The sequence below is a fragment of the Macaca thibetana genome, chromosome 8, assembly GCF_024542745.1.
Source record: "Macaca thibetana thibetana isolate TM-01 chromosome 8, ASM2454274v1, whole genome shotgun sequence".
NCBI lineage: Eukaryota > Metazoa > Chordata > Mammalia > Primates > Cercopithecidae > Macaca > Macaca thibetana.
In genome coordinates, this window is record NC_065585.1 from 78,184,509 (window position 1) to 78,209,865 (window position 25,357).

A 25,357-nucleotide genomic window follows, 5' to 3' on the forward strand; every position below is an offset into this window, starting at 1 on the left:
ACTTAAGAGGCAAGGATATAACACCAAATTTTTGTAAGTTTGTTTGAAAATTGTAATCCCTGTGAACTGTTAAGCTGTACTGACATAAAAAAAAAAAACACACCACTGACTTGCAGGTTGGCACAAATAGTCTAGTCTGGTCCATACTTGCAAATGAACATTGTTTCATTTCTTGTTGCTTTGAACTAGTATTTATTTTGCAGAGAAGATTGAATGAGAGGGGAAGCAACATTTAAGGCAATTCTGAGTTATATATAATTTGACACTGTGAACTAAGAGTCATAAAAATATCTACACCAGGCCACGTGTGGTGACTCATGACTGTAATTCCAGCACTTTGGGAGGCCAAGGTGGGAAGATCACTTGAGGCCAGGAGTTTGAGATCAGCTTGGGCAACATAGCGAGACCCTATCTCTACAAAAAAAAATTTAAAAATTAGTCAAGTGTGATGGTGCTTGCATATACTCCCAGCTACTGGGGAAGCTAAGGCAGGAGAATCTCTTGAGCCCATGAGTTTGAGGTTACAGTGAGCTATGACCATGTACTGCACTTCATTGTGGGTGACAGAATGAGACCTTATCTCTTAAAAAAAAAAAAAGAAAAAGGAAAAAAAATCTATATTGTAATGTTGAAATTGACTGTAGGGGAACCTAACCTGTGAAATTAATTTAGAATGTGAAAAAAGCCATATAAACATTATTCATCTATTCATTGCTAAGTTATTGGTAGGAGTAAAAATTTGGAAGCAATTTGATGACCTCTAATAAGAATAAATTATTAAATTCTTATTTAATAAACTATTACATACATTTGCATATGATTATGAAGATTATGCAGCAGCACGGAAAATCCTTAAAATGTCATGTCTTAAGAGAAAAGAGCTGAAGATTACACCATCCAAATGAAAAAGATGGAAAGGAAATATATCAAATGTTAACAGCTGTGTTTGGGTAATAGGATGATTAGTTGTTTTTTTCTTCCTTTTCTCTCATGATTATTTTAATCAGTTTCCAATTTTATAAATTGGAAAATCAATTTAAAGCACCCAACTGAAAAAGACAAAAACTTGGAGCCAGAAAGAATGAAGTGCAGTTAGTTTGAAGTTAGCTGTTGTGCGCATAGCTTCATGAGGCATTTCACAGGGGACGAAATCTCAAAACAGTTATTGCAATTTGTTAGGCGATTGCATTTATTCTGAGAGTGATTGGAGTGGTTGGAAAAACAGTGGAATAATAGCACGAGAAACTAGACCCTCCCACCCCCAGCTGCCAGTAATTCAACCTAGGGCTTTAAGAACCAATTTCTGTCCATTCAAAGTGTGCTTGGCCCTGGAGACTGCCTCCCCCAGGCCATTGTGATGGTGATGGCCTGGTCCCTTCAACAGCTCCCTGAGGACCAGGCACTTACTGGCAGAGCCTGGGCAGCTGTCTGGCGTGGTGTTGCGGGTCGTCGGAGACTCGCAGCCTGTGCAACGATGACCTGGAGGTGAACAGTCCCCTTTCTCATACCTACTCCCTGGAGGCAACAGCCCCCTCATTAGGCTACGGTTTCTAATCCAAACAACCATTAATCTTTCTCAGGGTTAAAAGGCCAGGAAAGCAATTTTTGCGCATTCGCGCTATTTTGATACTGTACTTGTCTGTATTTTACAAGAGCAGACTTACTTCATTGACCACTTGAAAACACCCCACAGCTGTGTCCACAGCTACTCAAACAATGCCAAGCCCAACATAGCCCTTCCTGTGCATAGAGAGAGACAGGAGTGCCAAATGAGCCAGCTATTTATGTGGGACTCAACAATAACATAGAAACATGACCTATTTGGAACAAATCAGTATTCTGTATCAAAAAATAAATTAGGTATATGCATATATTTTAAGTGAAAATGCCACCATATTATGATAGTTTCATGAACATAGTATTTTTCAAACTCTTGAATACCATTCTATTAAATGTCCTTGCCTTGGTAAGTATTTTAATCCATATAAATGGAGTGGTGGCTCTTAAGAATTTTTCTTAAAGAAAATCTAAAGAAAAATAGGCTACAGAATTAGAAAAAATACACTTAATTATAGTCTCTGAAACATGAAAGTGTTTGATTTACAGAAATGGGCCTAATCTAGCTTATCCTCTTTTAATAGCTAGTGAGTCACAAAACTCACCTTTTCCATATTCTCTAATTGTAAGGGACAGAATGATGGGTATCAAGATAAAAACACTGAGGCTTCCTAAATCTGTTCTTCATGCTTGACCTTTAAATTCTTCCTCTACAGAGTCATCATCAATATGAATACCAAACACTCCTCTTGGTGAGTCACATTTAGACGTCTGGCTACTGTTAGCAAAGGCATTGAACATTTGAGGCGGGGTGGGGGGAGAATGCATATTTGTATCTCAAATTATTTTACATCAAATTTTCCCAATTCAAAAATCTCACATTAAGTACCAGGTAATACATAAAACCTAGTCATAGTATTTTCTTTCTTTCTTTTCTTTTTTTTTGACGGAGTTTTGCTCTGTTGCCCAGGATAGAGTGCAGTGATGTGGTCTCCACTCACTGCAACCTCCACCTCCCAGGTTCAAGTGATTTTCATGCCTCAGCCTCCCGAGTAGCTAGGACTACAGGTATGTACCACCACACCCAGCTAATTTTTGTATTTTTTGTAGATATGGGGTTTCACCATGCCACGTTGCCCAGGCTGGTCTCAAAACTCCTGGACTCAAGCAATCCTCCTGCCTCAGCCTCCACTGTGCCCGGTCTCATAGCATTTTCAACCTGGAAGAGGCCTTGGTTGAATGAACTAAGAATCAGACAAAACTGAAATAAAATCCTGGGCCCTTGAACCCTAGCCTAATGCTCTTCTAATAATGTCATATCACATTGTGGAATGTATTATAAGTGTTCTCAAACTTTAAAAAGAAACAACAACAAAAACAACTTATTCACCAGAGGATTGGTCTCTAATATTTTACCCTTGTGGATTTGTTTTTACCTTTTAAATATGTTACTAGTATTTTTATAAAATAAGATGAATCTGACCTAAAACATTAAAATGACATTCTTCTTTCCTCTCCCTTCCCTTTTGAAAAAATTAGAAAAGTAATACAAGCTTGTAACAAATCCAAACAATACAGAAGTTTATAAAATAAAAAATGAGGCTGGGAGGGGTGTTTCATGCCTGTAATCCCACCACTTTGGGAGGCCAAGGTGGGAGGGTCACTTGAGCTCAGGAGTTTGAGACCAGCCTGGGCAACATGGCGACACCCTGTCTCTACAAAAAAATACAAAAATAAATAAATAAGTAAATAAATAAATAAATAAATAAATAAGCCAGGCGTGGTGGTGCATGCCTGTAGTCCCAGCTACTCAGCAGGTTGAGGTGGGAGGATCATGCCTGTATTCCCAGCACTTTTGGAGGTTGAGGCAGGAGGATTGCTTGAGGTCAGGAGTTCGAGACCAGCCTGGTCAACACGGTGAAACCCCATCTCTACTAAAAATACAAAAATTAGCCAGGTGTGATGGTGGGTGCCTGAAATCCCAGCTACTCAGGAGGCTGAGGCAGGAGAATTGCTTGAACCCGGGAGGCGGAGGTTGCAGTGAGCCAAGATCGCACCACTGCACTCCAGCCTGGGCGACAGAGCGAGACTCCGTCTCAAAAAAAAATAAAAAATAAAAAATAAAAATAAAATAAAATAAAATAAAATAAAGTGAACATTTTCTCTTAGTTCTCCACACCCCAAATTCCATTTCTCCAGTGATAACGTTTAACATTTTGATGTGCGTCTTCCTTTTGTATGTATATGTAGATATATGTTTATGTATAGTTGAAAAAATAAAAATCAGATCATACTAATATATAATTATTCGGTAGCTTACTTTCTGCAAGCTTCCCAGTATATTATGGACACATTTCCAAGAGATTTACTTCATCTTTATTAACAGTACCATAGTATTCCACTGTCTAGTATACTATAAATAATGAACGCTTAAGGTTGTTTCAAATATTTTATTATTAGAAAAGTGCTGCCAGAAATATCCTTGCCATGCTTCTGTATGTACTGGTGCTAATGTTCCTATCAGACAAATTTCTAGACATGCAGTGAATTACTAGGCATAGGAAATATAATTTACACTTTTGAGTTTTTGCTCATTTGCTCATGAAGCAGGGGCAGAGTATTCTGTGTGGGGTTTGGTACAGGAACACTGACCCCCGAAGTCAACCCTGGGGGTCTAACATAGTGGTCATTTGTCCAGCCTGTTTTATGGAAGGAGCTGGACTCTGAGCTTTGGGGAATTTCTTGCAAGATAAATTTATATCCCACCTATACTGGTAACAGCTAAGTTATGCCAAAGATGAAAAGACAAAGCCCTAGCTAAATCAGTTCTTGCTCTCAGCACTATAATGGCCAGTGGTAATTCTTTCAGTTAAAATGACAACTAATACAGTTTCATTGAAGCTTCAAACAGGGCAGCCAGATCCTCTTCTGACTGGGGACGGGGTGCAAGCTTGGTGACCCTTTCCTGAAACAGTAAATGAAAGGAGTTACCCAGGGCTTTGAAAAGGCAGTTTGTAAAAGCTACAAAGTTATGGAAATTAACTTGGTCATAAGAATAAATGACTTGATAAATGCTGTATCTTTAAAAACGGTATTTCTCATATGCTTCATATGACTGGACCCCCAGCTCGGAGGTTTATCACATATCACATCATACCTCTTTCCCCACAGAGCTTTCAAAAGCCACTGCCCTTTGCCTTATGCCCTGGCAACAGCCTTCTGCCCAAACCAACCTTGGGAAAAACACCCCTATCATGACAAAACTAGGTCAGTCAACAACCTCTGCCAGGTTCTCCGTACGCACAGAGCTCTGTCCTGGGCACAACCAGTGCTGTCAAGGAAGACAGAACTGGGTCATCCCCGACATCTAAGACCATGTATTTTGCAACTTGGACTTAAGGTATATTCAAAAGGACTTCAGTAGAACATTAACTTTCATGCTATGTGCAACAAGTGACTCCATTTTTTTCTATTAACTAAGGTTTCATCTCTGCGTTCCCAAGTAAATCCAGTGATTTTTTAATTGCTCCAACGATTATTGAGTCAATTCAGCAAAGACACCCAGCACATCCTACTTCTGTTTATATTCTGGTCAGTAGCTTCTCGGGGACAGGGGCTAAAAGGTACAGCGATGACTCACTCCCCTGGTGCCTGTATGAAACTGAGGAATGTCCAATTTGAGGTTCCATTTTCACGGGTCTCTGGGCATGTTTTCTGTTGCTGGCATGTGTTTGGGAGTGTAGCTGGTGGAAGGGAAGCTTGTGAGGCCAGGGGCTCAGCTGTGTGCGCTGCTTTCTGCCCTGCGCCTACCGAAGGGCTTGACACAGTAAGTAGATGCTCAACAGTTATCTGCTGAATTAGTGAAGATGGTGTGGAGGGGATACTGGCATCTCAAAGTTCACATATACAAGATAGAACTCTGACTCTCCCACCCCACCGCTCCTCCCATTTTCTCATCTCAGAAATGACACCCAATAGCTCAGGCAAAACCCAGAAGCCAACCTTGATTCCCCTTTCCCTTGCTCTGCAAGTTCAACTCATCAGCAAGAGTGTCAGTCCTACCTCCAAAATGAAGCCCCAGTCGGAGCGCTTCTCACCTCCTGTGGTACCACAACCAGCATCCAGGGCACTGCTATCACTCACCTGTCCAGCTTGAAAACCTTCCTAAAATGTCTGTTTCCACTTTTGCTCCATTCTTGCCCCGCAGAGGTCATTCTCCCCACAGCAGCCAAAGTGATTTTTTTCCAGTATAAACTGAATCCTACCACTCCTGTGCTTAATGTTCGCAGATAAATTCCCGTGGCAATTACAACAAAACCATGGCCTCTAAGGCTACCCTGATCTGGCTCTGTTTCCCACCCCAGCTCTAACACCTCACTTAGTCCCACCATCCCTTTTAAGTTCCTTGAACATGCTAACCTTGACCCTGCCCCAGGGCCTTCCCCTCTGCCTGGAAAGCATTGCCCTATCATCCTGCACCTTCCCAACAGCCTGGCTGGAGTTCTCTCCACACTTTCCCCATGAGATCACTCTCTATTTCATTATGCAGATTTTCCTTCATACACTAATCATTATCTGAAATGATTTCATTTGTATCTTATTTATAGATGTTCACTGTCTCCCCTCACTAGAAGGTAAGCTTCACAAAGGAGAAAAGGGACTTTATTTTCCTTCTGTTAGTGTACCATACAATGCATGGTATACAGTAGGCACTCAATCAATATTTGTCAGGTAAAAGGAATGAAAAGAAGGATGGATGTATTCAAAAAATTCACTCAAAATGGATAAAAAACCTAAATGTAAGAGCTAGAACCCTAAAACTCTTAGAAGAATAATTAGGGAAAAATCTTCAAGATATTGGATTTGGCAATGATTTCTTGGATATAACACTGGAAGCACAGGGAGTCCAGTGCAGTGGTTCACACCTATAAGCCCAGCACTTTGGGAGGCTGAGGCAGCCGGATCACTTGAGGTCAGGAGTTCGAGACCAGCCTGGCCAACATGGTGAAACCCTGTCTCTACTAAAAATACACACACACACACACACACACACACACAAATCAGCTGGGTGTGGTGGCGGACAGCTGTAATACCCCCTACTCAGGAGGCTGAGGCAGGAGAATCGCTTGAGCCTGGGAGACGGAGGTTGCAGTGAGCTGAGACTGCGCCACTGCACTCCAACCTGGCCAACACAGCAAGACTCTGTCTCTAAAAAAAAAAGAAAAAAGAAAAAGCACAGGAGGAAAAAAAACAGATAAACTAGACTGAATAAAATTTTAAAACTTTTGTGCATCAAAGGACACTGTCAAGAAAGTGAAAAGACAACAAAATTTTTAAAAATTGCAAATCATATATCTGATAAAGGATTAATATTCAGGATACAAAAATTATTCTGGTTGGGCACGGTGGCTCATGTCTGTAATCCAAGCACTTTGGGAGGCTGAGGTGGGAGGATCACGAGGTCAAGAGATCGAGACCATCCTGGCCAACAAAGTGAAACCCCGTCTCTACTAAAAACACAAAAATTAGCTGGGTGTGGTGGCGTGCACCTGTAGTCCCAGCTACTCAGAGGCTAAGGCAGGAGAATTGCTTGAACCCAGGAAGTGGAGGTTGCAGTGAGCCAAGATCGCACCACTGCACTCCAGCCTGGTGACACAGCGAGAATCTGTCTCAAAAAAAAAAAAAAAAAAAAAAAAAAAAAATTTCTTCTTGCAACTCACCAACAAAAAACCTCAAACAGCTCAATTCAAAAATGGGCATAGGACTTGATTAGTTATTTCTCCAAAGAATATATATAAATAGCCAATAAGCACATGAAAAGATGCTTACCATCCTTAGTCATCTGAGAAATGCAAATCAAAACAATAAGATACCACTTCACACCATTAGAATGGCTATTATACACACACACAAAAAGAAAAATAACAAGTGTTGTTGAGGATGTGAAGAAACTGAAGCCCTGGTGCACTGTTAATGGAAATGTAAAATGGTGCAGCCACTACAGAAAACAGTTCAGCAGTTCCTCAGAAAGTTAAACATAGAGTTACTACATGATACAACAATCCTACTCCTAGGTATGTACCCCCAAAGAATTGAAAGCAGGGACTCAAGTAGATACTTGTACACCAATATTCATCACAGCATTATTTATAACAGTCAAAAGGTGGAAACAACCCAAGTGTCTATCAATAGGTAAATGTATAACCAAAATGTAGTATATCCATACAATGGAATATTATTCAGCTATAAAAAAGGAATAAAATTCTGACACATGCTACAACGTGGATGAACACTAACGGCTCTGTGCTGGGTGAAATGAGCCAGTCACAAAAGGACAAATATTGTATGATTTCACTTACACGAGGTACCCAGGATAGGCAAATTCATGGGGACAGAAAGTAGGTCAGAGGTTCCCAAAGGCTAGGAGAAGGGGAGAATGGGGAGTTCGTGCTTAATAGACATACCACTTGTTTGGCATGATTAAAAAAAAAGTTCTGAAAATGGATAGTGGTGATGGTTGCACAACATTGTGCATGTACTTAATGGCATGGAATTGTACACTTAAAAATGGTTAAAATCCCCGGGAGGCAGAGCTTGGAGTAACCCGAGATCGCACCACTGCACTCCAGTCTGGGTGACAGAGCGAGACTCCGTCTCAAAAAAAAAAAAAAAAAAAAAAGGTTAAAACGGTAAATTTTATGTTATACATATTTTATCACAATTTAACAGATAGTTAAAGAAGGAAGGAAAGATAGAGGGACAGATGAGAGAGGGGAGGGGTAGGGGACAATGCCAATGAATATGGGTGAGGTAAAGACAATGTCACATCCCAGCAGATTTTTAAGAGACCCTAAGGAATTTTGGAAATCCATAGCAAGGCAGAGGGTCTCATTATGTATATGTTTGTGCAGGGTCAAGAACTGAAGTTCAGTGTTTGCCATAACTGCAGATGACGGCAAGTTACTTTGTTCATAATGGGAGAGAGTCTTATCTGATAAGCTTAAAGGCCCTTGACATGATCCTGTTTACTTTTGGTGGAGCAGTGCAGGACTCTTAGAAGTACTTGAAGCCAATCCTGAGTTGAGTTCCTGTTTCGCATTTCTGGCCCCCAGTGATTGGTTAAACAGGACAAGGACATAAAGTTTTTGATATGCCCCTACACATATCAGCTCTGCCATATAAAAGCTAAACTCTCCCAGAATTAAGATGTGTTAAGCAATGATGTGCTATTATTTATGGGCATGTAAGACTGAAGGACAACTCATTAACATGGGCACGAAATAAATTCAGACATCTACCTTTAGCACATTCATAAAATAACAACATTTCAGCTGGCCTGTCTACCAGGGAGTGGAAGTGCTCATTTGGGTAGACAGCGCTCCTCAGTAATGAAATGTTTTGATTTGAAATGTAAATGTTTCTTTCCAGGGGTTTCAGAAATCCAGCTTGGAAGATTAATATATTCTTGCCTGCTCCCCTTGCAGCCTGGCTATGGCAGTTGAAAGCCTCTGTACACAGGGCTGCTATTAGCTGCCACCAGTATGAGCTGTGTTTGGTCAAGAATACTGGCCTGGTTGTTCCTTCCAGAGAAAACCAATCCCTCACTGCTAAACAGAAAAGAACCTTCATCAAATGTCAACTACATTGAATAACCTTTCTGGTGATGTTCTTTGCAGGAGCCAGTATATTCTCACTACCTTAAATCCTGGAGATGCTAATAAGTGAAGATTAGTCTACTGCGTGTGTAAAACTCTGAAATGGCCACAGCATTCCTGTAAAACAGTCACTGCCATCAAACAAACAAACAAAATTCCATAGTAGCTATTCATCTGCAAAATGGACAAGCTTATTTCTAAGATTCCTACCAAAGTCCTATCGATCTGTGAATATATGTATATCTCAATCACGTAGACTCCAAGTGAACCTAGAGCTAGTTAATTAAAATTATTTCTCTGAATCATGAAAACATGATCAGAGGGAAAAAGGCAGCAGATGCCTTAGGGTGCTTTATGAATACAGCTTGAGGAAAATCTGGCTTCCCACTTTAAGATACAACTTATATCCAAAAGATTCCATTTACCTCCCATCTTTTGTGAAATTAAGAAATTTGTTTTGTCCAATTAAAGTTTTGCTATCTGTGATTTCCCAGCATCGCATGTGCATGGAGGCATTCAGAGTGGTATCTAATCAACTTGCTATTGAGTGTTCATTTAGTGCTATTTGAGTGGTCTCAAATGTTAGGCTGGATCTGCTGCTGTGTGGAATTGCTTCGAAAGTGACAGTCTGGGCCGTGTGTGGTGGGTCACGCCTGTAATCCCAACACTTTGGGAGGCCATGGTGGGCAGATCACCTGAGGTCAGGAGTTCGAGACCAGCCTGGTCAATATGGTGAAACCCCATCTCTCCCAAAAATACAAAATGTAGCCGGGCATGGCGGTGTGTGCCTGTAATACCAGCTACTCAGGAGGCTGAGGCAGGAGAATCACTTGAACTCGGCAGGCAGAGGTTGCAATGAGCCAAAACTGCACCAATGCACTCCGGCCTGGGCAACAAGAGTGAAACTCTGTCTCAAAAACAAAAAACAAAACAAACAAACAAAAGAAAGTGACAGTCTGACCGCAGTAGAATTAGAACAGTAAACACCTGTCAGTGTGCACTGATGACCAGCAATCAAATGGCCAAGGATATCAGACAGTTTCATCTGAAAATCATGGATACCATTCTTGGAGGTGGACACACACATTTTCCTGAACAATTTCCTGGGCTAAACAAGCAGAACCTTTTGGAGGGCCCTTGGCAGGGTGGACAGTGTCACTGGGACCATGCCATAAAGCCAGAAGCTACATTAAAATTGCGGTGACTGCCAGGTACTGTGACTCATATTGATAATCCTAGGACTTTGGTAAGCTAAGGCAGGAGGATTTCTTGAGCTCAGGAATTCGAGACCAGCCTGGGTAACACAGTGAGACCTCATCCGTACAAAAAGTAAAAAATAATTAGCCGGGTGTGGTGGCACACACCTATAGTCTTGGCTACTCGGGAGGCTGAGGACAGAGGATCACTTGAGCCTGGGAGGTCAAGGCTGTGGTGAGCTATGATTATGCCACTGCACTCCAGCCCTGTCCCTCCCCTGGGAAAAATTCACTATGACCATTCAGTGTAGGGTGTCCCTGAGCTTTCACAGCTCCCCTGCCTTTGGTTGAGTCCTAGTCAGTATAAGGAAACTTCAAAAAGTTATCCCCAGTCAGCCATTAAAGCTTAGCTAGACAGAAGACTTAGGAGGAGAGCAATGGAGGTACGTGTTCATTTAATATGTTTACTAGCCTGTGCTAGGTGCAATGGAAAATGGATGAGCCAAGCAGACAGATTCCTGACCTCATAGAACTTACAGGCTGGTAGGTTTGGATAAAATAACCGTGAGGGCCTTAGAGGGTCTGATTTTTTTAGTGATTTGGTCCCTTGGACTTATGGGTTAGAATTAAGGGTTAGTCCAGGGTCTCTGCTATACTTTGAGACTCCTTTGTTTCTTGTTCATTTCTATTTCTAGATGCAATTGAATTCACTGAGCCTGAATCCAAATCAGGGAAACTGGTGGCTCATGGACTACGTTTCATTTGTGCATTGGAAACAGGGAATTCAACACAAACATCCAGATTGCTGATTTTTCTTGAGAGTTGGAAGTTCTACCAACATGGGGACCTGAATTTCTGCTTGGTGATGATAAACTGTAGCTGAGCTGCTCACCCAATTAGATGGGTCACAAATATTATCTTAAGTGAATGGTGAGGCTATCAACATTCTAAGCACTAGCAAAGTGGGGAGGAAGAAGCTACTTTGAGGCCCTTGCCTACTTGGAGTGGGGTGAGGGAAAAGCACCAGCACTTGTGGCAAGTGGGCTGCTGTGTGAGTGGATGTTTTAGCTGCTAACTCTGTTTCATGGTCAGGGAGAGATCCACAATGCCTTAGCAAGTGGCAGGAGATCCTTATCCTCATACCCTCATAGCATTGAGGTGACCTCTGCCTTTCCCATATTGGCCAGGAGGACTAAAGGAGTATTCTGGGCATGGTGACTATGGTGTGGTCCACCAATAAAGTGCTCATGCTCTGAGCTCTCTGCTTTATAGTGAATTGCAATGAACAGGACCTTGGCCTATTAGGATCTGATGTGCTAGCTCAAGAGAGGTCCACTGAGGGATCAGAGCTCTTCATGAGAACCTCGGAAGAGCAAACTTTACACCTAGTATGACTCTACTGAATTAGGGATGCAGCTCCATTTACATTCTTCACAAACATTTAAGAAATGAAACCAGATCCATAGTGACACAGGTATGTATCAAGTATACAATCTCCCACATTCATCAAAAGCAATTTGGTGATAGTGTTAGTTGAAAGGCCATGCCTATTCTTCACAAAATAGTAGAGATCTGTAACTTTTTTACAATGGAAAATAATATTGGTGGTCCTTTTGGAACAGCTTCACATAGTTATTTATAGGAGCCCTTCAAAGAACAGAAATGGGAAAAAGGGAAATTTTGCCATAGTTCAAGATCAGTTTGGTTGTTTTTGCCTTGAATTTTCATCAAGGATCCATCCCTTCATGAAAATTTTCATAAAAGCCTCACCTCAGCTATAGCTGTATGGATGAACAGAAAGGCGAGGGCCTGGCTCTGTTGCACCGGGAAAGGACAGAACTGCTGTCTGCTGTGGAAGAGATCCAAGAACCACCGGGGACCCCTGGTTTCCATCCCTGCTGGCCCACCACCAATGGAGCATGTCTTTCTGGGGGCGCTGGACTCCTTTGCAGGGAGTGAGGAGCGTGCCGGTCTCTTACCTGGGGCAGTGTTCCTTTCACTAGTGCAGGGATATCAGCTTTGGAGTAACCAACGGCTGCTAGGCCATCATCAACATCCAGATCAAATAAGAATTTGCGGAGCGTGTCTGCTAACACCAGCCCTGCATCTTGGATCCTGGTAGTGCGAGTATCAGCTCCTAGAAGACATAAAGCGCTGACTGTAGGGAGAGATGAAGAAACTGGCTCTGGGTGGTGTTCAGTCACAAGATCAGTGAATACACCATGCACACCCACGGGGTCTCCCTAACGCCCAGCACGGGGCCATGGTGTGCCTCCCCAGGAGGGCCAGAGTTGGCTGGGGAAGCTCACTTAGCTCTGATATTTCAGAGGGGCTCCAGGTCCTACATGCTGGCCCCTTGTGTGGTGGGAAGAAGAGGAACATAGACAAAAAAGAGATGTGCAGAAGGAGGCAAGAAAATCAGCTGGTGCTAGGATGGAGGAATGAGTATTTGAAGAACACATAGCTTATGTAATTTCAAGGCTTGGAATTTGCTGACATCTAGAGGTGTACGATATGCTCAACGTCTTTTCCCACAGCAACATCTTAGAAAAAGATAAATCCTTTGCAAACACCCTGTGAGACAAGCTTACAGAAGTACAAAAGCTCCAAAATTAACCAACAAAAAGGAAGAAAATAAGCACGACAAAAATGGATTATGTGTGAACAGGGAAGAAAATTTTTCTCCTCTATAGCTATAAAACTTTTAATTTTAGATTCTGTTGCCAAAGGGCAGGGTAGGTTCCTCTAAATAAATATTGTAGAACCAGCTGGGCAGGACCAAGAATATGAAGGCTCTCAGAAAACAGTGTTTCATATGCAGATAATAATGGTATTGATGAAAGAAGATTCATAAGGGCAGAATTTTTACATGATTAGTAATTAGTAATTAAGAGGCCGGGCCTGGTGGCTCACATCTGTAATCCCAGCACTTTGGGAGGCTGAGGCAGGAGGATCACTTGAGTCCTGGAGTTCAAGACCAACGTGGGAGTGAGACCCTGTCTCTATTAAATATATGTATGTGTGTATATATATACACACACACATATATATACACATATATACATATACATATATACATATATACACACACATATAAATATATATGTATATACGTATATATACATATATGTATATATGTGTATATATGTATATATATGTATGTGTATATAATAAAAATTTAAAAATGCACATAATCATGGAAATGGCAATCTGGAAGACCCATGCAGGAGTTTCTGCCCTCAGGCAGGGTGACAAAGTTCCCAGAGGAAGGGAACTGATTTCACAACCCTTAGCACCCTGCATTCTCATGTATTCTAGCCAAACACATTCACTGCCAAGAAGTAAAGCCCTCTACAGAGTGTAGCATTATATGAAGTCTATGCAAAATGCCTCCCACTGTAGTCTAAGTTCACTTTCTCCTGTATTGTTCAAAAGGAGATCATGACTCCTATCACCTCCATATTGAAGCACATTATTAAATTGGTTTTTAGCTTTCTCTTCCATGACAGTGAGAACTCTTAGGAATCCAGGAAAAGGTATGAGTAGAACCAGATACAGGGTTGGCTGGGAGAGCAGCCGGATGAAAGGTAAACCTTGCCTGACAAGACCAGTCTGTATTACCCAGCGGCAGCTAAAATATGGATTAGGTGGAGTGGTGACACATGATACAAAGTTTATGAAGTTTTAATGTTCCTGGGAATGCTGCCATAAAACACACCATCGAAACCTCTGCATTTTCCTATGAAGTGTTACAGAAAAAAAGAGATGGTAGGAAAAAGAATACATGTCTAAAGCTAAGAAAATCTAAGATGACATGGAGAATCAAAATATTTCATAGTATGGGATAGCTAAGTGTAGATAACATTAAAATTTCCCATTCAGGAAGGAAGAATCAGTGGGTTCTTCCAGCCTGGAATCTAACAGAGGAACTCCCTTCTCAGCAGTGTTGCCAGTTGCCTGGAGTGTTAACTTTAAGTTCTCTAAGATTTTCCCATTTACCATAAATGTAGCCTATGATTTGAGCTCTCCACTTATTTACATGGTTTGAATATTTACAAAGGTAGCTGAGTCCCAAAATATGGCCGAACAACATCTCCAGTCCGAAAGAGAAAAGGGACACAGATTCTTGGCAAAGTTGCACTGTTTCCCCTCAGCACCCTCTGGGAAATGGAGCCCCTGGCCCCTCTCTGCCCTGGGCTTGTGTCATTAACATTCCCAGCACAGCACCTGGGGCTCAGCGGGAGCTCCTGCAGAAGGATGTCTGCGGTCCTTCCTACCTCCCTGGAAATAATCTCTCCAACGGCTGGGCTAGGAGAGCATAATGAAGTTTTCTTTTTAGCCTTTCCCTTCCTGCCCTAACTAAACACAAGTGGCGGAATAAGATGTTTTGCAAGTTAATAAAATATTCAAGTCTACTTAAAAGAGTTCTTGTATTAGCAAAACACCAACATTTTACTTACCACTAAAGCTATCCTGAATATCATTTTATTTCTGGTAAGATTCAAAAGGTACTGTGGATGTCTTATTATTGACATTATTTATTCTACAGTATGGCAAACAGACTCCTCTTTCAGGATATTTTTATAAAGCTTCTAATTGATCAGGAGCTTTGCAGGCTTTGATGAAAAGAGTTTCTAGTTGTTTTGATTCTCTATAATTGGGAATTTACTCTTGCTTCCTGATATAGATTCATTTTATTATTGAACATAGCAAAAGTTATAACCTTAAAAAATAAAAATAATTATACTTTCTCTTGAGATAAAAACAGGAAACAGTATTACTACAAACGTAACAGATTCAATACTCTCAGAAGCATAATAATGACAGAATTTTAGTGCTAGATAGGGCTTTGGTCAAGTCACTGACATTTTAAATCAATATATTTATGTTTAAACGTGTTTTTAAAGAAACGGGATCTCACTGTATTGCCCAGGCTGGTCTCAAACTTCTGGGCTTAAGCTATCCTCCAGCCTCAGCCTCCCAAAGTGTTAGGATTACAAGTATGAGCTGCTGTGCCCAGCCTGACGTTTCATTATTAAGCTATTGCAAAGCAATATTTTTTGGTATTGTCCTTTATGGTTCTTTTTTTTTTTTTTTTTTTTTTTTTGAGACGGAGTCTTGCTCTGTCACCCAGGCTGGAGTGCAGTGGCCGGATCTCAGCTCACTGCAAGCTCCACCTCCCGGGTTTACGCCGTTCTCCTGCCTCAGCCTCCCGAGTAGCTGGGACTACAGGCGCCCGCCACCTCGCCCGGCTAGTTTTTTTGTATTTTTTAGTAGAGACGGGGTTTCACCGTGTTATCCGGGATCGTCTCTCGATCTCCTGGCCTCGTGATCCGCCCGTCTCGGCCTCCCAAAGTGCTGGGATTACAGGCTTGAGCCACCGCGCCCGGCCGGTTCTTTTTTTTTGTTTTGTTTTTTTGAGAGGGAGTCTCACTCTGTCTCCCAGGCTGGAGTGCAGTGGCATGATAACAGCTCACTGCAGCCTCAACTTCCTGGGCTCAGGTGATTCTCCCACCTCAGTCTCCTGAGTGGCTGGGATTACAGGCTTGCACTACCATGCCCGGCTAATTTTTTTTTTTTTTTTTTTTTTTGTAGAGATGGGGTTTTGCCATGTTGCCCAGGCTGGTCTCGAACTCCTGGGCTCAAGTGATCCACCCACCTCGGCCTCCCAAAATGCTGGGATTACAGGTGGGAGCCACCGTGCCTGGCTAGTCACAGAATTTTGAGTAATGGTTCATACCCAGTATTTCTGCTGTCTCCAGGTGTCGCTCTGGAAACATCTGGGCCGTGAAAGTGAACACCGCTGGGGACGTGAGCACCACAGAAAGGCCATGGGGCTGGGGAGAAACGAAACACAGTGACCGGCAGATGACAAAGCTGTTCTTCCCTGCATATTCTAGATATTAAGTTACTTTACCCCATACTCTGAGCAGGTGAGAATTGGCAAATACATTTATGGAAATTGGGAGGATTATAATATTTAATGAAATAATTTATTCTTATGATTTTACCACCAGTGGGTGATCCACATTATAATCCTTTGCTTTATACGTCTTCACTAAACCTGAAATTGGGTAAGACATTCCATGGCTAGAAAAGAAAGAAAATCCTTATGTTGATACAGTTATCAATATTCAAGTCAACAATAGAAAGATACTCTTATGGGGATGCCTGTCATAGTCTCTAGACAGTATCATTACCTGAAAAAGTGATATGTTCTGTTTTCTTGGATATAAGGATATATTACGATGTCTGGGACATGTATGTAGTGCACTCATTAACAAAACCTCTGAAAATTGTCAAATTCAAATGCTTATGGAATTGTATGACATTAAAAAGTATTGATCCAGAAGTAACTCCCTAAACCCATTAATTAACATTATGATCTCAAAGACTGGGGAATTCACTTTGAAGTTTCTGTAATAAGTTCTGGGCATGTGTTTTCTGTTTTTTTCCTGGCAGCTCCTTGGCAGTGTGCTCCCAGATGATGTCGGGGGAATTTTGTGAGTGGGGATGTGCTGTATTTGATGACGTGCAAGTTTGACCCACCAGTGATCTGCCCCGCCAGTAACTGACAGATCCCTTCAAATGTTACATACTCATGGAGTCCAATCAGAAATGATTATTCTAGCCTGACAGGCTATGTTAATCAGTTCTGGTTTGACTGATTTCTCTGGCCTGAATTCTACCCTAAGGATTTGTTTAGATTTAGTTGACATCAAGAAAAGGCATCATGGTTTTTGTTTTTACTGAAAAATTCTTTTTCTTTTCTTTTTTTTTTTTTTGTGAAGGTATCTCAATCTGTCACCCAGGTTGAAGTGCAATGGTGTGATCATAGCTCAATGCAACCTTGACTTCCTGGGTTCAAGTGAGGAAGGATCCAGCCACCATGCTCAGTGAAAAAAATTTTATATCCTCCTGAAATATTGATGAACAAATAGGAAAATATTATAGTTTTCGTTGTTTTTGTTGTTTGAGTTTTTTTGAGACAGGGTCTCACTCTGTTGCCCGGGATGGAGTGGTGCAATCCTGGCTCACTGCTGCCTTGACCTCCCTGGCTTAAGCGATCCTCCCTCCTCAGGATGACTGAGACTACAGGTGTTTGGGTAGCTGGGACTACAGGCACGTACCACCACACCTGGCTAATTTTTGTATTTTCTTTTGTAGAGATGGGGTTTCACCATGTTGTCCAGGTTGGTCTTGAACTCCTGGGTTCAGTTCAAGGGATCCACCCAACTCAGCCTCCCAAAGAATTGGTATTACAGGTGTGAGCCACCGCGCCCAGCCATGGGTATTTCTTCAGGCTAGATTCCTCGAAGTGAATTGGTGGGCCAAGGGGCATAAATATTTTTCAGGCTCTGGGCACATTTTGCTCACTTACTTTTTGGAAAGGTGTTGCCAATTTATGCTCCCATCAGTGGTAGATCATCAGAGGCTGATCATTCCTTGCACTCACCCTAGCAAAGGCCTATTCTTAATTTTCAAAGTTCAATGGTTTTCAAATTTAAAGCAACATACCAATAAAGTTTCAATCAAAGAGATTAATTCTGGGCTATTGACAAGCATTCTGATCCCTTTCTTTTGTGAGAGATTGGGGGAAAACATCCTACATTTAAGTTTAAAAAATCCACAACACATGGTGAGTATGTGGAGAAATCAGAACCTTCACCCACTGCAGGTGGGAATGTAAAGCAGCACAGATGCCATGGAAAACAGTCTGTCAGCATCTCAAAATTTAAACACAGAATTACCATATGACCCAGCAATTCCGCTCCTACATATATAACAAGAGAAAGGAAAATCTATGTCCATCGAGAAGAAAAAAGCTAGATACAAAAGACCACATATTCTATGATTCCATTTACATGAAATGTCTAGAATGGGGAAGTCTACAGAGATAGAAAGTAGGCCGGGTGCGGTGGCTCACGCCTGTAATCCCAGCACTTTGGGAGGTGGAGGCGGGAGGATAACTAAGGTCAGGAGTTTGAGACCAGCCAGGCCAACATGGTGAAACCCCGTCTCTCCTTAAAAAATATTAAAAAATTAGCTGGGTGGTGCATATCTGTAATCCCAACTAATCAGGAGGCTGAGGCAGAAGAATTGCTTGAACCTGGGAGGTGGAGGTTGCAGTGAGTCAAGATTGTGCCACTGCACTCCATCCTGAACAACAGAGTGAGACTCCGTCTCAAAAAAAAAAAAAAATAATAAAAATAAAAAAATAATAAATAAATAAAAAAAAATAAAAGAAAAAGAAAGTAAACTGGTAGTTGCTAAGTATTGGGGAAGGTGGGGGGCTTGGTGGATGACAGCTAGGAGGTATGGGATTTCTTTTTGGGGTGGTAAGATGTTCTAAAATTGATTGTGGTGATGGTGGCATAACTTTGTGAATATATTAGAAACTAATGTTCTGTACATTTTAAATGGGTGAATTGTATATAGTATGTGAATTATACCTTAAAAATATGTTATTTAAAAACCCAATAAACCACATTCAATTTAAAAATACATTTAGGTTTCTACTTTAGCTGGTGGTGGAAAAAAGAAAAAAAGAAAAAGAATACATTTAGGAACATAAAGGAATACATTTAGGAACCACATTCAATTTAAGAATACATTTAGGTTTCCTGGTAGTGGAAAAAAGAAAAAAAAAAAAGAATACATCTAGGAACATAAAGTTAAATTTCTTCCTTCTATAGCATATTTAAATTTTACCACCTGTCCTGAATTATAAACATTAAACAAAATTTTAAAGCAATAGCTTGAGTAAAGAAATGAAATCTCAGATTTGCTCACCACAGATGAACACCAGCATTTCCAAAGCCAATGCCAGCAAAAGCACTTGCCAAGTGCATATGAGACCTTGCTTCAAGATCATCGGGATTTCTGACAGCCCTGTGAATGATATAAACACCTAACAATAACATGTCAACATTGGCAATTCCTACAGAATAAGGAGCTGCCTTAGGGAAAGATATAGGGGCAAAAAAGAAAAAAAAGAAATGCTACTAGGTAGAAAGAAAAATTAGGCAAGTTATTCAAACGATGCCTTGTCTTCTAAATGAAAACTGAAGGGAAACATATTTTCTCATCAACTGTTTCAGCAAAAGCATAATAAATACACTGTCAGCTGCTCATGTGATGTAAAAGTGCCGGGGGAGGCAACACGCTGCTCCCTGGATGGTGAGGGCCACTCCAGGAAGGTGCCCTGAGACTCATTCTTCTTCATTTGTCAGTGCTGTTGACGGCCCTGTGAAGGGATGTAAACATTCTCAGACGCCTGGGGCTACCTGCCGGCCAGGCCAGCGCTCTTTCTCTCTGAGACACTGCCTCCCATTGGACCCACTGGGGGCCTCTTGGTCCCTGTGGTTGCTGCGCCTCTATGCTAACATTATTGTGGAAGTGGATGTTATTGTTGAATGAGCCTTAGCTTGCTCTGGGTGTCCCCAGTGCCACTTTGGAAAAGTAAATTCTCAAAAGCCCCTTTCTGATTGTGCATCGCCTTCCTGCATTTGCTGCTAAAACCTTGCCCCAGGGAAGAAGCCTGAAGACTGTCAAGGGAACCTACTTTTCACGTGGGCTTTTTTGCAATTTTGCCTTGCGTAAGAGTTCCTGTTGCAAAATAAAAATGCACAGCCTTTTCTTCTCCTTTCATTTGAAATGGTCCTTTCACGTGGAATGGTTGGGTGTTCCTGCCTCCTTTCCGAAACCCCATGTTAGTTCCTAATTCCCCTAATGACAAGGTGAAGTAGCAGATGATGGAGCTTTCAGCCTTTCCTCTGTCTGTCTCTCCTTATCTCCCACCGCTGTGCCACTGCAATGCCTCTGTCCCTGTCAAACAAACTGGCTCCCCATGATGCGTGTCTGCTTGGACCTAGTCAAGTGCTGCTGTCCTGGAAGTCCCCCACAAACCTGAAATAGTATTGGGTTCCTTCCTGCTGCTCTGCTACAAAATGCAATTCCAAGGCTCCTTTATCAGTGGAGCTTCTAGCTCAAGGCCAGAGGAAGCATTGTGCTCATGTCTAGGCCTAGCCTACCTGTGGCTGTTCTGTCCATTACGTATAAATACAAAAGTGAGTCCGATTTTGAGTATGTCCTAATATCTCAGGTATCAGCTTTCATCCTAAGTATATCTTTGCTCTCTCAGGAGCTGATTGCTATTTGCTCTCCTGTAGCTTATGGCTATACATGTATGTATATACTTGTATTCATAAATCTTTCACAGCCTCTTAGGGATCTTTTTACATTTTCTGCCTTTTATATCTCCTGGGACAGCAATGTCTACTATTTTCTTTTCTTTTTTAAATTGAGACAGGGTCTTGCTCTGTCACCCAGGCTGGAGTGCAGTGGTGCAATCATAGCTAACTGCAACCTCAAACTCAAGGCAGCCATCCTCCTGCCTTGGCCTCCCAAAGTGCTGGGATTACTGATGTGAGTCATTGTGCCCAGCCCACATTTATTTCTTAAGTTTAGTTCATTTGAGTTAACTCAATGGATGGATTCTGCGTGTCTTCAGATGGGGCCTGGATGGGCGTAGCCAACATCTGCCAGCGTGGGTCGCATTTCTGCCCTGGGGAGCCAAATCTCAAAGGACGCTGCCCCTCATCCTAGCTTGGCTCCTAGTTTGTCCCCTGGCTGTCTTTGCCTTTTAGGAACCGAAGGACCCAGTTTTCATCTGCCTGTCCCTTGGGTCCCTCCAGAGGCTGCTGGTGTCTGGGGCTTCTGCGCATCCACTGACTGCTTTTCTGGTGAACAGACCTGCTCAGGATATTTCAGGCTCAGGCATGTCATGTTTCACGTGCTGGCAGAATGTGGGCCTCCTGTTCTATTTCCATCCCCTTCGGGGTGACATACCTCTTCAGATACTTAGCCACGATCCGCAGCGCGTGGATAGCCCAAATGTCGCTGATTGGGTTGCTGCCCTGGTACGCAGGCCGTGTGATGGGATTTGAAGGGCAGGGGCTCCGCAGGTGGTACGGCAGGGCAGTGTATGACTCCAGGGCATGGCTAACAAGAAATATTGAAAATACACAGATGGAAAGCGTGGTCTTCCTCCTTCCCTCCATTTAGATGACAAACTGTCTTGGAGCTGTTTGGCACTCAACCCACAGTGGATATATTACCTAACACTGATGATCTCAGTACATTTTACCAGCCCACCTCTTGCCTACAACAGCCATTACTTATAATATAAATTAACACAGTTGAGTTTACATTAACAGCATTACAGTATTTTTGAACAGTATGTATAAAATTACATATGGACCTTTTCTAGTGTCAATACATTTTTATGGTGTTGAATTATATATTTGAGCCACAAAAAAAGCACTGAATCTAAAAAATGACTTCCTTGTGGAAGATATTTACCATTTTATACCTTGCATTGATCAAATACCATATTGCCAAAGGTGGGTCATAGCTACACCAGACTCCTATGAAAATTACAGTGTAATGAGCAAGAACATAGACTTTGGGGTCAGCTGCCCAGATGGCAATCCTGGAGCTAGATATTTCTGCTGTGGACCTGGTGTGAGGCAGTATCCTTCTTGTGACTCTAAGACAGGGGTAAATAATAGTACTGGTTCGTGATGTGGCTGTGAAAATTTGATGAGTTGACACATGTAAAGTATTTAGAATAGTGCCTGGCACATTGTATACCTTAGTATTCACTATTATTATTAATTCTTGGCCTGAAGAAAAAGCAGATCTTTTCCTCTCATGTACCCTAAACTCAGAGTTTGCTATTTCAAGAACTAAGCTTCAAAGCTGCCTCCACCTGCCGGTCTGCCATGGCTTCTAGCCCATCAACTGCAGAAGAGAACAGACATCACCATCTAGATCAGTGATGCACTGGAAACACAGTGTAACATGAACTATGGTTCGCATGAATTCTAGTTTTCAGTATAATTCCCCATGGGGGCCTCTGTAGTGTTTCTGGGACACTCTCCTTTCACTTGACTGTGAAGGGAGATGACACCATGTTTTGCATGAAGTATAACTTTCATTTTCCCTAGAATGGAGGAATTACTCTCATCTACATATGAGAAGCAGATAATGTTTTTTGGAAAAATCATTAGAAAATTGTTTTGGAAATTAGTTTGTAGATAGATATGAAGGCCTTGTGGTTCTAAGCAGGGAATGTATGAATAATGCAAGAATGAGGTGTCCACATGGGGAAGTTGGGGTGGCCGGTGAGGCCACTGTAGTCAGAGTGTTTCCTCTGTCTTGCAGCACATCTAGACTGCATCTAGATCCCAAATCCAAGCGCAGATTTGTTTCTCAGGGGCGGACTCACTGGGCTGAGCTCACAGGAACTACGTGTAAAGCCTGGAAGTCAGCTTAATACTTTATGACAAGAAACGTAACTGCTGAGCAGACATCTGAGTCTTCAAGATGGCACCTTCTCTCCCTACAGTCAAGCCGTAGGATGGCCACTTTATGATCAGAAGTCCATGGAGTCCTAATGAGGGGAGTTATCTCGAAGATTTAATACATGGCTTGTCTACCTTCAGAATAGGCCACTGGGCCTTAAGGGCAGATTCCTCGGGCCAGGTGTTCTTTCCTTTGGGCAGTACTTGAAAGAGCAACTGCCATTATTCTCCTGCCTTCTGAGCCCACTCCCGACTTTGATTGACAGTGAAGTCTTTGGGCCTGTGAGTTACCCACTTAAGGGTGACTGCTTTAGGTCACGATGTATTTATTATGCACTTTACAGTTAGGAAGGATAATCTCATTCCCCTCATTTCCAGGTTATTAGGGGACAGCTCATCAAAGTTCTGACAACATTGACCAGAATGGAGTTAGACACAATTTTCTACAGTCTCTTGGCAGGCAGCATAACATAGTGAGGGAAGCAGAACGTGGCCCTGAGGGACCTGGATGTGAGTTCTGACTCTGTCACCTCCTGCTTGTGTGACAAGCAGTATACAAGTACTTAGGATGTGACAGTCACTGTACAGGGATGTGCAGGCATGTGCCACCATGCTCAACTAATTTGTAAAACACTATTTTTGTGGAGACGAGGTGTCACTTTGTTGCCCAGGTTGGTCTCAAACTCCTGGCCTCAAGTGATCCTCCTACCTTGGCCTCCCAAAGTGCTGGGAATACAGGCGTGAGCCACTGTGCCCAGCCTGCACTGTTTTTAAAATACGTACCACTGAGGATGAAAACATACTGTGACGCCACACATTTTAAGATATGTCCTGATTTCGGAGGTGTTAAAATGTGAAAAAAATGTGCACGTGCACATAGATGAACGAGAGTCATTTGGCACATGCTGAATGTGAAGTGCCTGTGGGGACTTTATGAGGCCTGGAGCTCAGGAGCAAGGTCTGTGATAGAAATACTGATTAGGGGGCCATCGGCACAATGCAGCTGAAGCCGAGGGAACATACAGTAAGACTATGGGCAAGTCACTAAACATCTCAAACCCAGTTTTCTTGTTCAATAAAACAAAGGTCCCGTATCACACAGAGCTGCAGTGAAGTGGCGATGTATGTGAGGTGCTGACACAATGTACATGGTCTGGGGGTGCTCTGGAGGTGTTAGCTATGTTCCCTGCCCTCTTCCATGACATGAAGCCTTGGGCATTGCCTAGTTAGTGAGGCCATAAAGGTAGCTGGTGTGTCCCTGAGACACTGCACACCAGCTCCAACTGCCCCCTTAGTGGCATCCCTATGGCCCTGGTTGTGGCTGGGGGGGGGGGTCCATCCTGAAGAGCAGGTTTGTGGCCCACACCAGATGTCACCTAGTCACCAACCTCTAAAGCTTGAATGTTTTGATTTAGGACAGGGGGTAATGACAGCCAAAGCTAGGGGTGTTGTGGGGTGCTAATCAATGAATACTTAGCATGTGCTTTGAGCAACAAAATACTATCCATAGACCCAGTACTAAAAAAGCCCCTCCAGGCAGCACCAGCACTTACCAAAGCACATCAAAGCCACTGTTGGCGACCACTCGGGCAGGCATGTGGAGGGTGTGCAGAGGATCAATCAGTCCCAGTGTGGGTTTGATGGCTCTCGAAGCGATGCCTAAAATATAAGGATTTTCAGTAGAGGCTGAAGCCATGGGCATCATTTTAAGAAGGCAAATGACTTCAGGATAATAAATCACCCTAAAAATAAAAATATGAGGAAAGGTTCATTTTCATGTAGTGAAGCAGCAAGGAGCAGCAGAAAGTGATTTAGAGTCAGAAGCCTGGGGTTTTCAGTGGTGTGCTGGAGCTGGCTCCTCCTGGTTTCCAAGGGCCATGTGTATGCATCTCTTTCCAACTCTTGGATGAGTGATGTCATTGGCCATGGTGAGAGTATTTACACCACAGAAATGGGCCAACACTACAAGTCAGGGCTTACTTGTTTATTATTAAATTCCAGAGAGCCAGTTTACTAGTACACCACTGGTCCTCTCTCTGCAACTTACTTTGTGTCTTTGGGCAAGTCACTTAGCCTCTCTGAGTTCTCTATAAGATTAGACTATAATAGCACAGGGCCTCCAGCTCTCATTGAGCTGTCGTAGGGATCAAATGGAGAATATTAGGTAAAAGTCTTTAGAAACTGTGAGGTAGAATGTAAGTGTTGGCCATTATTATCGTCAACGTAAGAAATGTCAAAGGATAGTGCAATTTAATTTTAAAAAGAAAAGTTACTAAAAATGTGCAGTTAAATGTCAATTTATTCTGCTACAAAGATCTGAAAGTAGGATATTGAGCCAGACTAAAAAGAGAGACATTTCTACCACATTATCCAAGAGTTCACGACAGAGAAGACAGCATAAAAATGACTAAGAAGACAGAAAGCAGAACAGAGGTTACCTGGAAAAAGGACTGGAGGGATTGCTGGGACGCAGCATGAGGAAACTTTCTGGAGTGATGGGAATGTTTTGTATCTTGATTGGGGCGGTGGTTACATGAACATATATGTTTGTCAAGGCTCATCAAACCAGAGTCTTAAAATG

At 42.3% G+C, this 25,357-nt stretch overlaps 2 protein-coding genes across 8 annotated transcripts in view; both read right to left on the reverse strand.

Annotated features, from left to right (window-relative positions):
* Positions 1-25,357, reverse strand: part of VXN (vexin) — a 965,102-nt gene that overhangs the window by 52,211 nt on the left and 887,534 nt on the right. The gene's annotated exons all lie outside the window — the stretch shown is intronic.
* The window catches only part of ADHFE1 (alcohol dehydrogenase iron containing 1), a 37,019-nt gene continuing 15,655 nt past the window's right edge, over positions 3,994-25,357 (reverse strand). For 6 of the 7 annotated variants that reach the window (XM_050802063.1, XM_050802065.1, XM_050802067.1 and 3 more), the window contains 7 exons: positions 24,330-24,435; positions 21,260-21,412; positions 19,202-19,300; positions 16,420-16,498; positions 16,149-16,245; positions 12,388-12,545; positions 3,994-4,522 (listed from right to left, as the gene is read on the reverse strand). In XM_050802063.1, the coding sequence (XP_050658020.1) occupies positions 4,439-4,522; positions 12,388-12,545; positions 16,149-16,245; positions 16,420-16,498; positions 19,202-19,300; positions 21,260-21,412; positions 24,330-24,435 (776 nt within the window). In that variant the 3' untranslated portion in view covers positions 3,994-4,438. Of the gene's footprint in view, positions 4,523-12,030; positions 12,258-12,387; positions 12,546-16,148; positions 16,246-16,419; positions 16,499-19,201; positions 19,301-21,259; positions 21,413-24,329; positions 24,436-25,357 lie in introns of those variants that run through there. The other variant, XM_050802062.1, reaches the window with a different exon arrangement.